Raw genomic sequence first — 14,086 nt, forward strand, 5'->3', positions numbered from 1 at the left:
CCTAGGGACCGTCCGCCACTAGATAGCCTCAGCGGCCTACATGAACTGCGTCCCCAAAGCAAGGCAACATTTTTCCACCGCTTCCGCCCACAATCGCCGTCCAGATTCCCCATAAATGTGTCCCAATCCTGTCCAGTGCTCTTCACTGAGCAGCGGAGAATTTGTTTTCAACGATTGGACCGCCGTCTTGATAAGTGCACTTGTGTCGGACCGTTTTTTATTGTCGAGCAAGAAAGCTCTGCAAACATTATAATTGTGCCCTCATTTGGAAATGTGGTCCTCGCCAGGTTTCTGTTTCGTAATTGAAATTGGTGAGCCAGGAAAAAGGTCCACAAAGAGAGTGAGGGGAGTTGTGAGTTGCGTGCGCTTTTTCCCATGCGACATGAACGCCTCTGGAACGCCCTCTGGGAGGAGGCCCACGTACGGAAGCCCGCAAAGCTCAAACGCGCTCGTGCACTCTGCGTCGGTGAACGTCCTGCTGCCAACTTGGCCGAATAACCCAGCCGACGCATTCTCAACACCTGCAATCCTGCGAGCGACTTGGAAAGTCGCCGGCCGGCAGCTCGCGTCGAGTTGGGCCGGGCCCGGCCGAGCGAGCATGTGAGCCGACGGCTGGCAGGCAGGCTAGCAAGCAGTTTTCGGGGATGCTACGTGGGCACAAGAAGAAGCGGAAGAAGAAGAACCACGAGCGAGACGCAGAAGGCGCGTGGCCGACACTCGGCATTTTTTCCCCTCGGACATGATTTCATGCTTGTCTGGAGGGATGGCAGGTCGGAGCCGGAGAGCTTGGTTGAGCGTCCTGCTGGGCCTGGTGCTGGGCTTCACACTGGCCTCTCGCCTCATCCTGCCCAAGGCCGCGGAGATCGCCAAAGGCAACCCGGGCGGCTGCCGCCTCAACGAGCGACTCGGCGCCGCCGGCGCCCTGTGGGCACCTCGCGACAGCCGCCCGCCGGCCACGGAGACGACGGCCTCGGGAGCCGCGCGCTCCACTGACTTCCTCTTCGTGGGCGTCATGACCGCGCAAAAGTACCTCAACAGCCGCGCGGTGGCCGCGCACAGGTAGGCGCGCTGCGCTCAAGCAGCTCCTCGTCAGGTGGCAAACTGCTACTGTTGGAAAGATAAACTGCCAGAGCGTTCAAGGAAAAGCCGGAGTCAACTTACTGTCGAGAAGCTCAACGATTAGTTCTCGATTGATTGTGTCAACTTGCCCCGTCGAAAAAGTTTACGACAAAAGCTAACGGAAAGGAAGTGACGCGGCGTCAGCTTGTCGAGGGTTTGGTTGTAGGTCGTCCCGAGTGAGACTTGGCTTTATCCAGGAGTAGGCAAAAGTGGAAACTCCTTCAAGGGGAGCCAAATAATGCTTACGGTCCCTCCGACGGACGTTTTGCTCCTTTGCAGAACGTGGGCCCGGAGCATCCCGGGCCGGGTGGAGTTCTTCTCCAGCGAGGGCTCCAATGCCTCGGCGCCCGTGCCGCTGGTGGCGCTGCGCGGCGCTGACGACTCCTACCCGCCGCAGAAGAAGTCCTTCCTGATGCTCAAGTACATGCACGACCACTACCTGGAGCGCTACCAGTGGTTCATGCGGGCCGACGACGACGTCTACGTCAAAGGCCGGCGTCTGGAGAGCTTTTTGCGCCGCCTCAACGGCAGCGCGCCCATCTTCCTCGGCCAGACGGGCATGGGCGCCCGCGACGAGCTGGGCAAGCTGGCGCTGGAGCCCGGCGAGAACTTCTGCATGGGCGGGCCCGGTGTGGTCATGAGCCGAGAAGTCCTGCGCCGCGTGGCGCCGCACCTGCGCCGCTGCCTGCGCCAGATGCACACGGCGCACGAGGACGTGGAGGTGGGGCGCTGCGTGCGCCGCTTCGCCGGGGTCCAGTGCGTCTGGTCCTACGAGGTCAGTCCGCCGCCGGGTGCTGTTGTTACCCCTCCAGCTAAGCCATCACGGGATCCTTGTTTGAATCCCACAAAGCGCAATTGTTCTCCACGTGCCGAGGTGATCGCAGAGGAACGCCGCGGTTGAAAATGTCAACGCCGCAGTCAGGCCTTTTGACTGGTTGATTTTCTCAGGCACGGCAGTTTCTTCAAAAAGATGTTACACGGCGCACGTGTAGGCTGGCACAGATTATCTATGTCCCCCCCCACACACACTCAAACACACGTCGATACCAACAGGGTGTCGTCAGTTTAAACGGGCGTGGATTTTCGAGCAAACGAGGGAATACTTGATCTTTGTCACAGTTGGGCCTTTTGCTCATGGAAGACACGGATCCGGACGGATTTGAATGCTGCGCGGTCGGTCGGTTGAGGTGCAAGCGTGGCCGCTGCTGTGTTTGAGTCGCACTCGCCTCGTCAGGCACCGGCGCTCATCTGTCAAGCGGCCTTTGCCGCTACCCGCTCCGCTAACTTTCCCCGGCCGGCGCCATGGAGTCAAGCTTCGACCTTCCTGACCCACATCTTGGCGCTAGCATCCAATTAGGGTGGATTAGCAGCTAAGCGTCTTAGCGCCGACCCGTGCGCCGGCCGGCGCCGCCGCCTGTTGTCCGAAAAGCGCCCAGGCCACCCTTCCGACATTTTTTTTTTTTTTTGCCTCAAGGTTAGGGTTAGTATCGCCTGCTATCGCGTCACGGCCTCAGGAAGCAACGAGCTGTTCGCTGCGCTGGCTCGGGCAAACCGGTCACATGCGGCATTCGCTCCAGTGGCCGTTTCCTCCAACGGGGAAAAAAGAAGTCACTTTGACCCAGACTGCTTTAATTTGGACTTTGGGCTTGATGTTTGGACCCGCCCATGTTTGCTTGGGAAGGCAGCGGATGACAGCTGTTGCCTCGCTGTTTTTTTGTTTTCTTTTTCTCTCTTCTCCCGTCCCATCAGTTAAAGAGAAGCGTTTCACGTTGGCGGCTGCCACGCTAGCTCGCCCACAAACTGGGCGGCACCCTAACTCCCTCCCTCAGCCGTCTTTGTTTTGGAGCCAACAAAGCAGGGCCCGCCTGGGAACGGCAGCTGCGTCGGCACGAGCAGCGTAGCGAGGTGTCTCCCCTCCCCCGGACGGTCTACTTTTAGAAAGGCCGCAGCAGCGGGAAGCGGCAACAGCTGTGACCAAGGCTGTCCGAACAAAAACGTCTCAATTCCACAAAGATGGACTCTTCTTGACATGGTGCAAGTCACGCTGCCCCCCGATGGCAAAGGCGTGCGCACTCGAAGGATCGGCACAGTGAATGAAAGCAAAATGGCCGATTTCCAACTCTAGGCGCGCGTCTAAATTCAAAAGGCCGCATTTGTCGGCCGCATTTTCAGGAAACAAAGTCACCGGCGCACGCGAGCGAGCTAACCGCGTCTCCGTTGTAACGCCGGCCGCGCAGATGCAGCAGCTGTTCTACGAGAACTACGAGCCCGACAAGAAAGGCTTCATCCGTGAGCTGCGCAGCGGCAAGATTCACCGGGCCGTCACGCTGCACCCCAACAAGAGCCCGCCTCACCAGTATCGCCTGCACGCCTATCTGTTGAGCCGGCGCGCGGCCGCGCTGCGCCACCGCACCGTGCGCCTCCACCGCGAGCTGGTCGGGATGGCGCGCCCGGGTGCCCCCGAGCCGAGTCGCGAGGACCGGCTGCTGGGGGCGTCGCCTTCCTTCATGAGGTTCCGGCCCCGCCGCCGCAGCGACGTGCTGGAATGGGACTTCCTGAGCGCCAGGCACCTCTTCTCCGCCTGGGACGGGCAGCCGCCTCGCCGCGGGACCGACGCCGCGCAGCGCCAAGCCCTCGACGACATCATCATGCAGGTCGGCGAGCCGAGAGCGGCGCGAGCGACCAAAACGCTCCCGCTCGCTAAAATAGAATCCGCGAGCAAAGTAGCTAGAGGAAAAAAAGTTAACCACGGCAAAAATGACACGCCGCGACATCTCCCGCAGGTGATGGAGATGATCAACGCCAACGCCGAGACCCGCGGCCGCGTCATCGACTTCAAGGAAATCCAGTACGGCTACCGACGGGTCAACCCGCTCTACGGCGCCGAGTATGTGCTGGACCTGCTGCTGCTCTACAAGAAGCACAAAGGCAGGAGCGTGACGGTGCCGGTGCGCAGACACGCGTACCTGCAGCAGACCTTCAGCCGCATCCAGTTGCGCGAGGAGCGGCCCACCGACGCCACCGCCCTGGCGGCGCACGTCGACCGCCACTCGGACTCTCTCTCCTTCCTGTCCCTCAGCTCCCTGAAGATGCTGGTCCCCTTCAAGCTGGCGCCGGCCGTCGGCCAGCGTGCGGACGCCGGCCGCGACGACAAGGTCAACATCCTGGTGCCGCTGTCGGGCCGCTACGACGTCTTTGTGCGCTTCATGGCCAACGTGGAGCGCGTGTGCCTGATCCCCAAGCAGAACGTCAAGCTCCTCGTCCTGCTCTTCAACGCCGACGATGGTGTCGAGCGGGTCAAGCAGGTGGAGCTGATGCGCGAGTACCACATCAAGTACCCGCGGGCCGAGCTGGAGATCAAAGCCGTGGCCGGCCCCTTCTCGCGGGCGCTGGCGCTGGAGGAGGGCTCGGCGCGCTTCTCCGACCATTCGCTGCTCTTCTACTGCGACGTGGATCTCCTCTTCACCGCCGACTTCCTGCAGCGCTGCAGGGCCAACGCGGCGGCCGGCCGCTCCTCCTACTTCCCCGTCGTTTTCAGCCAGTACGACCCCAAGGTGGTGTACGGCGCCGGCACGCAACGCGCCGACGCCAACCACTACGCCTTCACCGCCAAGACGGGCCTGTGGAGGAACTTTGGCTTTGGGGTGGTGTGCGCCCACAAGGGCGATCTGTTCCGCGCCGGGGGCTTCAACACCACCATCCGGGGTTGGGGCCTGGAGGACGTGGACCTCTTTGACAGGTTGCTGCGCTCGGGCGTCGCGCCGTTCCGCAGCAGCGACCCGGGCGTTGTGCACGTGCATCACCCGATCACCTGCGACCCCCACCTGGTGCCGAGCCAGCACAAGATGTGCTTGGGGTCCTGGGCGTCCTTGCGGGGTTCCGTGCGCCAGCTGGCCCAGCTATGGTTGGACAAGAAGCAGCTGGGCCCGCCACTGGCCGCCAACGCCTCCCTTCGCCTGACAGCCTGACCCCGCCCAACTGCAGTCATTCATTTCTTGGCCACCGGCGGCCGCCGCGCAGGCTCGCTTTTTTTAAATATCACGGACGTTTTGATCTCTGGACTATTTTGAATTTCGTTCCGTACCTTCTCATTGGTGGACATTATGACGTCAAACTCGCCAGCCGATTGGAGAAGGGCTTTCCCGAGGAGGAGAACACTGGAAAAGGGTCGCGCAGTGGTCCTTTTGGACCAGATTTTCCTTTGGCCCAAAAAGACGCTGGCCAAAATTCTCAAGGGCCGCTCAGTTACTGGGCCAATGTCAGCGTTTATGGTGGACCCCCAATTCACAAAGTTGAGAAAATAACTTTTTTCAAAATTTTTTTTTTTACTCAACTCTGTTTAAGTGTGTCTAAAAAAATAAATGCTCATTTTTAATCTTTGAATCTCACTTTTATTGATACCTTTTTGTGAAATACTTCTATTGTTTATATAACGTTTTTTTATTTTCACCTTTATTGATTTTAGTTTTAATCTTGGCAGTGCAGAAAAAAAGTTATTCAAATGAGGGGGCGGGTCCTGTCGGAGGCGTTATTAAGTCCTTCCGTGTGATCGTCACGAACCCGGCGGGTCAAGGGCCGACGAAAACCGCTCCCATTTCTCCATTTTTAGGACAGTTGAGAGAAAAGCACCCACCCAGCCTTTCTGGCTTGTGTTTTGTAGGGCGACAGCCAAGCAGGCCAAGCTGAATAGGCTGCATTGACTGTTTCTGCGCAGAAGATGGCGGCATGTCCCCAAGAGAGAATAGAGCATCCCGTGCGAGTAACAATTGCGGGTGAGCGAAGAGGATAGAAGGTGGCTTAGAATAGCAGATACTTTTTTACAGAGTTCTTGTGACTTAAGTTTCGAATTCCAAATTTAATTTCGGCAATGAGTGCGTTTCGGATCATGTGAGACTCCATTTCACAAGTTATGGAGAGTTTTGGCACTTTTAGTCCTCCATACTCGGGCGGGGGCGTCGCCGTTATTGTGAAGTCATGATGACGGAAGTGACGACGATGACGCTTCTGAGCTCAGGCAGACTTTTGATTAAAGCTAACAGTTTTGACGCCTAAAACCCCCGAAGATGCACTCGAGTTCGATGCGTGTGCAGAAGGCCGTTGCAAGATTTCTGGAGCCGCGGCGACGACGGACCAAGATGCAGCACTGACAACAAGTTGGCTCTTTTGTTTTTGCTTGGCTTCTGCTGCCTCCGCCGCCGCTGCTCGTTTCCCTGGCGTCTGGACGCTGATTGGTTCGTGAGATGTCCACTCGCCGTGTGTTCACTGTTGTCTTTTGTTGGCTTGTCGCGCTGCACAAACGCAACACTTTAGCACACGTGCCCCTCGTCGGCACGCCGCGCCACACTTGAGTCCCACGCGCAGTTCCAAATACACAAATCGCAACACTTTGTTTGGGTTAGCCTCCACGGCTAACTAGTGCTAGCTTGGCGGCACAACATTTGAGCGTGGAGTGAGTTCATGTTCATTCATACGTCGACACCAAACGTCAAATTCGGCCACACGAAACGTCTTCACACTCTTGCTTGCTGGCTTCGACAGTGCCCGCCCGCGCGTGCACGCGTCTACACTTTGTTAGCCTGCGCGCGCGGCTAACAGTGCTAGCGAAAACCACCACATTCTGAGTCAACCAAAGTGTCACGTTCATGTAACTGTCGGCCGAAACTGTCAAGTTGGGTCACTTGACATTTTCTTTGTTTACACTCTCATGCGGCTGTTGCTGAAGTCTTTTTATCGAGTGATTGGGGAGGAACGACTTAGTTTCGCATTCCGGGGGACCGGAACGAGATTTTCAGGTGGACGAACTATTCCGGTCACTTTGAGCAAATAATCGCTGCATCAAAATCTCAAGAGAAGGATTTCTGTACTCACTCACTCACTCACTCACTCACTCACTCACTCACTCACTCACTCACTCACTCACTCACTCACTCACTCGAGAACTTGTTGTGTTGCAGGAAATTCAAGTCAAAGCTGGCAAGCGTCCGCTATGAAGAAGAGAAGTTTGTCTCTTCAGCTGGTGAAAAGGTAGAAGAAAACCAGATCAGGAAATTGACTTAATCTGGCTGCCATTTCTTGTGTCCAATCCCCAAACAAAGTGTTGACATTTGCAGCGGCGGTCCCCAGACGCACAGAATATTTCACCTTATCTTTCCCCGCTAAAGCTTAGGTCAAAGATGAACATTCCCATTCCCAAATGTGACGACAGGATGCTGAACTGTAGGAACCCCGAGCTCCACGAGGAGCTGCAGATCCAGGCGGCGGTGGCGGCGGGTGACGTATACACAGTGCGCCGCATGCTGGAGCGCGGATACTCACCCAAGATCCGCGACGCCAACGGATGGACGCTGCTGCACTTCTCGGCCGCCAAGAGCAAGGAGCGATGCGTGCGCGTCTTCCTGGAGCACGGAGGTCAGCCAAACGTCCGTCCGTTCGTGTGCGAGTTTACCGGGGCGCTGGCGCCGATTCCGAGTGCCTTCGTCAAATCACGACCAGGCCGTGAGACGATGCGGATGAAATACTTGCGAATGAACCCACTCTCAGCCCCGACGTCGGCGGCGGCCACGTAGCACCGTCCTAAGCGACGTTCCGCTCTGCTCAATGATGAATTACTCTTCATATCAAAGGGACGGTAATGCCTAGATGGTTCATTTTTCACGAGCCAGCCCAAATTATCTTTTTTTTTGTTTGTTTTAGCAGGAAAATGAAAATAAGTTAGCATTTTTTGCTTTATCCATTCATTTTGGAGAGCAACGGATGCCCACTTTGAATGAGGAATAGAGGCACGCAGCCCTCCCTTCCGTGTCTTGCTCGGTAATGTCACGGAAGGAAGCCATCCCGTTGGAAATCATTGTTGAGACTATGGCTTCAAAAACAGCTATCAATTGGCACCAAAATTGACACGGCAACTTACGACGTGTGAAAAGGATTAGGATCTCTGCGGCTGATTTTCGTCACGTCTGTTGATTTCCTTTCCGAGCGCTTTTCTATTTTGCGTCGTCTTTACCTTGCTCGTCTTTACCTCGCTCTGGCCTTCACGGGAACTGACGGCTCCAAAGAGATCACCCGCAAGGAGCAAAGTCGCTATGTAAAATACCGGTGGGTGGGGCCATCATCATTCTGTTCTCCATCCATCCATCCATCCATCCATCCATCCATCCATCCATCCATCCATCCATCCATCCATCCATCCATCCATCCATCCATCCATCCATCCATCCATCCATCCATCCATCCATCCATCCGTTGTAATATCCACGGAGAGCTTTGCGGCAAGCTGAGCATCCATGGGTTGCGAGCGATTTTGCCGCCGAGAGTTTTGTTTTGGTTTGATAGTCGTCTGCCTCTCGGCCCTCAGCGGACCCGACGGTGAAGGACTTAATCGGGGGCTTCACGGCGCTGCACTACGCCGCCATGCACGGGCGCGCTCGCATCGCCCGCCTCATGCTGGAGTCGGACTTTTGCGGCGACATCATCGACGCCAAGAGCTACGACGGCTGGACGCCGCTGCATGTGGCGGCCCACTACGGCCGCGACTCCTTTGTGCGCCTCCTGCTGGAGTTCTGTGCCCGAGTGGACCCGCTGAGCGACAAGGGCACCACGCCGCTGCAGCTGGCCATCATCCGCGAGCGCTCCAGCTGCGTGCGCATCCTGCTGGACCACGGCGCCAACATTGACATTCAGAACGGCTTCCTGTTGCGCTACGCCGTGAGTAAGGGCAACCACTCGTACTGCCGCATGTTCCTCCAGCGTGGCGCCGACACCAACCTGGGCCGGCTGGAGGACGGCCAGACGCCGCTGCATCTATCGGCGCTGCGCGACGACGTGCTGTGCGCGCGCATGCTCTACGCTTACGGCGCCGACACCAACGCCAGGAACTACGAGGGCCAGACGCCCGCCGCCGTCTCCGTCAGCATGTCCAGACACAACAGGCCGTGTCTGGACTTCCTGCAGGACGTCACAAGTGAGTACAAAGCGGCATCTCCCCAATCTCCCTTTCCTTCAGGCCGTGGCGAGGAAACGAGCATAGATCAAACGACACGTCTTACCTCGTGTGCTCCCCCCCCCCCCAAGTATGTTCCAAAGCGAGTTTTTTTGTGACGTCGTCGCTCGTCTTTCGAAACACTCGCCGAGGGGGATTTTTCTAGTCTTTATTTTTGGGGGAGAGCGCGTGATACACAAAAAGTATGGGTTATACAACTTGTCCATGCATTCAATTCAAACAAAGCCAAAGTAAATTGGAAACCGGAGGATGCTGCGCCATTTTCCTCCCATTGCTATCGGCTGGAAAAGATTCCATTCTCAGACATGCTTTCAAAAGGTGAGATTCATTAGAGTTTCCGGCCAGCGGACCGTTTTGCAGACAAGCGCGTCGTCGTCCCTCGATGCCGAGGGGTCAGCTCTTCCTTGTTCTGCTTGCCAGACGCTATTTACCTTGGGGCGAAAGTCGCTCGCTGGCGCTGCGCTCGGTTGCTGTCGGCGAACAGGCGGGGCCGTGCCAAACTGCTCGCGTTGTTTGTGCTCAGAACGTCCTCGGAGCCTTCAGGACGTGTGTCGCATCAAGATCCGCCAGTGTGTCGGCCTGCAGAGGCTGTGTCTCCTGGAGGAGCTTCCCATCGCCAAGGTCATGAAGGACTATCTCAAACACAAGTTTTAATGCTGCCGCCGGGGACGAGTCGGGAAAAGAGGTAAAGACCTCTGCTGTGACTCGGCTCGCCTTTCGGAAGTTCGGCCCGAGGGGGCCGGTCGCCTGTCGTCTTCCCGCCCAGTTGCGTGCGGAAAGTGCGATTCGTGGCTTGCTGTCCGGTGAGCTGGTACAATGTAAATACCTTACAGATATTTTTCTACCTTTATTTAAACACCGCTCATATGAAAGACTTGGTGTGTGCGCGTGCGCGCGTTTGTACACGTGTGCATTTGTGCGTGTTTGTGCTCGTGTGAATGGAAAAACAGTTCTGGAATGCCACGGAAATTTCTTGGCTGATGGTGAAGACAACAAGCATATGTTTAGTTCACTTGCTTGTGCTGCATTTTGAGCTACTTTTACGCACCTTTAAATTGCCCCTTGGGGATGAATAAAGTGTTGAATTGAATTGCTGTAATGGTCACCATGACATGTGTGATTGAGAACCTGTACATTTCTTCACAATAAAACCCCAGTGGAAGTGGATTAGTTTGTTTCGTTAACAACAAAAAAAGGGGTTATTTCCCTCTGAACACCCCAGAATCGTCACCTCACTGGTCGTCACCATGACAACACAACTCGCGTCTGTGGGAAACTGCCACCAAACCATGACTTGTGTTTTTCTACATGTTTTAGCCTATCCGCATTAAAGCTGGGGATAGCATGCGCCATGTGCATGACCTAGCAGTCTGTGTGTGCATGACCTAGCAGTCCGTGCATGATACCACATCAGCTTTGTTGTTGCTTTGTGCAGCAACACATGGAAGACATAAACGGTTGTCCTGCCCTAAATAACAAAAGCTATTATTACTGGAAAGAATGTCCTGCCTATCCTAAACTCTTTACTGGTAGGAATTACTGCCCCCAAAATGTTTTTAGAATTAATTTAGAATTTAATTGGACAGAAAGAGTGCCGTCATTTGAAATAAAACTATTTGCTTGAACGCTTTTCCTGCTATAAAAATGTTGTTCAAATCACATCTCGAGTATTTACAATTTCTCTTCGTTACCGGAAGTAAACGAAGGGGGTCGAGCGGGAAGTGCTTTAATTTCCGGGTTACTGCAGCGTGTGTCATTTCCGCATGCTCCGTTAAAGACAGCATCTGTGTCGCTGTTCTTGATTTAGCCCGAAAATGGTGAAGCTTTCCGCGGAGTTAATTGAGCAGGCAGCTCAGTACACGAACCCGGTGAGGGACAGAGAGCTGGACCTGAGGGGTAAGAAAACGCACGCACGCCGCCGCTCGTTAGCATGTTAGCTGGCTCATTGTCTGCCTGGCCGCGACCGGAGGGACTCTCCTCCAACATACTGTCATGCCGTATGGTTCAGCTCCCTCGCCGTCACTGTAAAACCTCTGCTGACTGAGATCTCTGATAAAAATACGTTCCCAAGATTGTGGGTTGGCTCAACCTCTGGACGAACTGCTTGAAGCGGCTCATCTTAACATTAGCTGGAAAGTGCATCTGCGTCTGCAGCCGTGCTCTAAAAGCGACGGCCGATATTGTGCGCCACACTACGAGGGTTACACTCAAAACAGTTGTTTTTGCACCAGTCACTCCTAAAACCAAACGATGAGCTTCCTAGAAACCAAATGAGGCCTCATTTAGAGGGCAGGAGTGGCTCCCTGCGTAGTTTAGCGTCTTGAACGCGGGTCATTTTTGTCTCAACAATAATGTGAAGTTTGCCTCCCTATGCGAGGACATTATGCTAACCTGCTCTCGAATTAGTCAATGAGCCGGTCCATCTGGCTGCTGTCCAATGAGACAAGGCGACCTCAGCAAAAGACTTTAAGCACTGGGGCCTTCACTCAAAGGTTTTCAAGTAGCACCAATTGTTTTGGACACGCTTTGCCAGGTTATAAAATTCCAGTTCTGGAGAATCTGGGAGCCACTCTGGATCAGTTCGACACGGTGGACTTCTCGGATAACGAAATCCGCAAACTGGACGGCTTCCCGCTCCTCAAGCGACTCAAGACCTTGCTGATGAACAACAACAGGATCTGGTGAGCTGTGCAAACAGAGCGCATCTTTGATTCTTCCGGTCGCCGCCGTTGACTCGGCAAGCGTTGTGACGTTGTTATGCAGTCGTATCGGAGAGAACCTGGAGCAGAGTCTTCCAGCTCTGCGAGAACTCATCCTGACCAACAACAAGATCCAGGAACTGGTGAGTCACAACCTGACCAGGGCTTCAAAATATTCGCAACAGAAAATATGGTGAAAGCAGACTGGTTATGCCGCGTGCCAACTCAAAGTAAGACATTTGCAATCGCCTGCTTTCACTTTGGAAATCAACATTTTTGCCTTTTTTTCCCTTTTTTTTTAATGGGAGTCACGGACCATATCGGTACCTCCGCCGTGATCGATTCGTGTCAATCTGAAATAACATTGAATGTCTCAAAAAAATCCAATTCACGATAAAACCATACTTGAAAAGATAAATAAAAAAAGATAAAAATAATCATGACTGGCAAACCTAGTCAACATGTTGAATAACTTCAATGGAATGACCATTGCCCAATGGCTGTGTTTTAGGGCGACTTGGAGCCGCTGGCGTCGGTGAAGACGTTGACTCTGCTCAGGTGAGAAGTGCGAGGTCGGCGGGAGCCGCGCGGCCGGACCACCTCCTCACCTTGTTCTCGCTGTCGTCCGGCCAGCCTGCTGAGGAATCCTGTGACCAACAAGAAGCACTACAGGCTCTACGTGGTCCACAAAATCCCGCAGCTTCGCGTGCTGGACTTCCAGAAGGTCAAACTCAAGGTGGGGGGTGTCAGGCCGGCGGCCGTTTTGTCCGCACGTCCCGGCCCATGGAGATGGGTCCGGGCTGAAAGCGCTCACGTCTCGGCCCGTGGAGATCGGTTCAGGCGGGAAGCGCTCGCGTCCCGGCCCGTGGAGATCGGTTCCGGGCGAGAAGCGCTCACGGCCGTCACTGTAACGACGTCTGCTTGTGGTCGCAGGAGCGCCAGGAGGCGGAGAAAATGTTCAAAGGCAAACGCGGCGCTCAGCTGGCGAAGGATATCGCCAAGCAGAGCAAAACGTAAGAGGGTCGGTCCCCGGCGGGCGGGTGCGTCGGACGGACGTATCTCCTATTCGACTCGGGAACAGATACTACGTTGGATCGGATGTGGGAGAAGCTGCCCGGAGAGCGCCCCGTCTGACTCTGGCTTTCCCTTGCAGGTTCACGCCCGGAATGGCGGCGCAGCTGGAGAAGGCGAGGACGGGCCCGTCGCACACCGACGTCGAAGCCATCAAGGTAGGAACGACGCGAGTCCTCGAAGCGTGTCCAGACCTTGTGCAGCTTCAAGTTGTCCTCGCCGCAAACTTTTAAATGAGATCTCCAATTTTTTCCATGAAAGCGGACAAAACGCGCTTTGAATCTGGAACCCGCTGTTGATTCCAAGGATGCGGTGGCTGCATCGAATTGGATGGAAAAAAGTGTCGCTCTTGAATCCAATCCGGATCCGTGTCTTTTAGCAGCGAGACGAACAGCCCGTTTGATTTTTTTTCCATCCGCTTTCATTTCGGAGAGCAATGAGCAACATGTTTGCTACCCATCGACGTGTGTTGCTACCGATCGCGCCAAGAGGAAGAGCTGCCGAGCGCATTGTGTGTGTGTTGCCAGAACGCCATCGCCCAGGCGTCGTCACTGGCTGAGGTGGAGCGCTTGAAAGGAATGTTGCAGGCCGGACACATACCGGGACGGGAGCGCACACAAGGTCCGCAGCCCTCCCTTGCCTTCCAGCCATCGGCGCCCGTCATCTGCCACCTCACATCGTTTCTTCTCCTATAGATGGTGCTGGCGTGGAAGAGGAGGAGGAAGAGGAGGAAGGCCACGCATCGCAGATGGCCGATCAGACGGAAGAGAGCGAGGACATGGAACAAGGTCCTCACCTCAACGGATCCTGATCAATTTTGTGTCTTCACTTTTAGTTTGACCAGATTAAATAAATGAGTCAGATTTTTCCTACAAACGCGTATTAAGTAGTCATGACACAAAGTTGAAATACGCGTCAATTGACGCGTCAAGCTGTTCTAGTGGACTAGTTGTACTTATGTGCGTATATGCATGTACTTATTTATATGGAGGTTTGTAAGATATGCCTTTTTTGGAGGGAGGGACTAGTCAAGCATGGCAGTGAGCTTCCGTCAAGCTGTGTAACAATAAGGCGCCCCCTGCTGTCACGTTCCACACTTTGTAACAAACGAGAGGGAGTCAATTTCAGGTTGAATGAGATTTTAAACAACTGCAAAGCCAATGCAAAGCGTGAATCCCCAATTACTGTGGAATTAATT

At 54.9% G+C, this 14,086-nt stretch overlaps 3 protein-coding genes across 12 annotated transcripts; all 3 read left to right on the plus strand.

Moving 5' to 3' along the window:
* The first annotated feature begins 451 nt into the window (after window positions 1–451).
* On the plus strand, window positions 452–5,413 carry LOC119120806 (chondroitin sulfate synthase 1-like). Its single transcript, XM_037248019.1, has 4 exons — window positions 452–1,059; window positions 1,399–1,894; window positions 3,357–3,773; window positions 3,903–5,413. Exons 1-4 carry the CDS (start codon window positions 740–742, stop codon window positions 5,085–5,087), a joined length of 2,418 nt encoding a protein of 805 aa, XP_037103914.1. The 5' UTR covers window positions 452–739; the 3' UTR covers window positions 5,088–5,413.
* A 667-nt stretch (window positions 5,414–6,080) lies between these two features.
* On the plus strand, window positions 6,081–10,108 carry LOC119120603 (ankyrin repeat and SOCS box protein 7). 10 transcript variants are annotated; one of them, XM_037247641.1, is made up of 5 exons: window positions 6,081–6,350; window positions 7,074–7,143; window positions 7,281–7,527; window positions 8,474–9,079; window positions 9,642–10,108. In XM_037247641.1, exons 3-5 carry the CDS (start codon window positions 7,293–7,295, stop codon window positions 9,770–9,772), a joined length of 972 nt encoding a protein of 323 aa, XP_037103536.1. In that variant the 5' UTR covers window positions 6,081–6,350; window positions 7,074–7,143; window positions 7,281–7,292; the 3' UTR covers window positions 9,773–10,108. The 10 variants fall into 10 exon arrangements, with proteins under 10 accessions (XP_037103536.1, XP_037103539.1, XP_037103540.1 ...); XM_037247644.1 differs by having other exon boundaries at window positions 7,340–7,527; XM_037247645.1 differs by having other exon boundaries at window positions 6,081–6,272; window positions 7,340–7,527.
* Window positions 10,109–10,821: 713 nt separating this feature from the next.
* On the plus strand, window positions 10,822–14,044 carry LOC119120605 (U2 small nuclear ribonucleoprotein A'-like). Its single transcript, XM_037247647.1, has 9 exons — window positions 10,822–11,014; window positions 11,652–11,799; window positions 11,882–11,960; window positions 12,329–12,375; window positions 12,451–12,553; window positions 12,751–12,830; window positions 12,971–13,046; window positions 13,416–13,509; window positions 13,584–14,044. The coding sequence occupies exons 1-9, from the start codon at window positions 10,933–10,935 to the stop codon at window positions 13,697–13,699; spliced, it is 825 nt and encodes a 274-aa protein (XP_037103542.1). The 5' UTR covers window positions 10,822–10,932; the 3' UTR covers window positions 13,700–14,044.
* The last annotated feature ends 42 nt before the right edge of the window (window positions 14,045–14,086 follow it).

This window comes from Syngnathus acus, chromosome 3 (assembly GCF_901709675.1).
Source record: "Syngnathus acus chromosome 3, fSynAcu1.2, whole genome shotgun sequence".
NCBI lineage: Eukaryota > Metazoa > Chordata > Actinopteri > Syngnathiformes > Syngnathidae > Syngnathus > Syngnathus acus.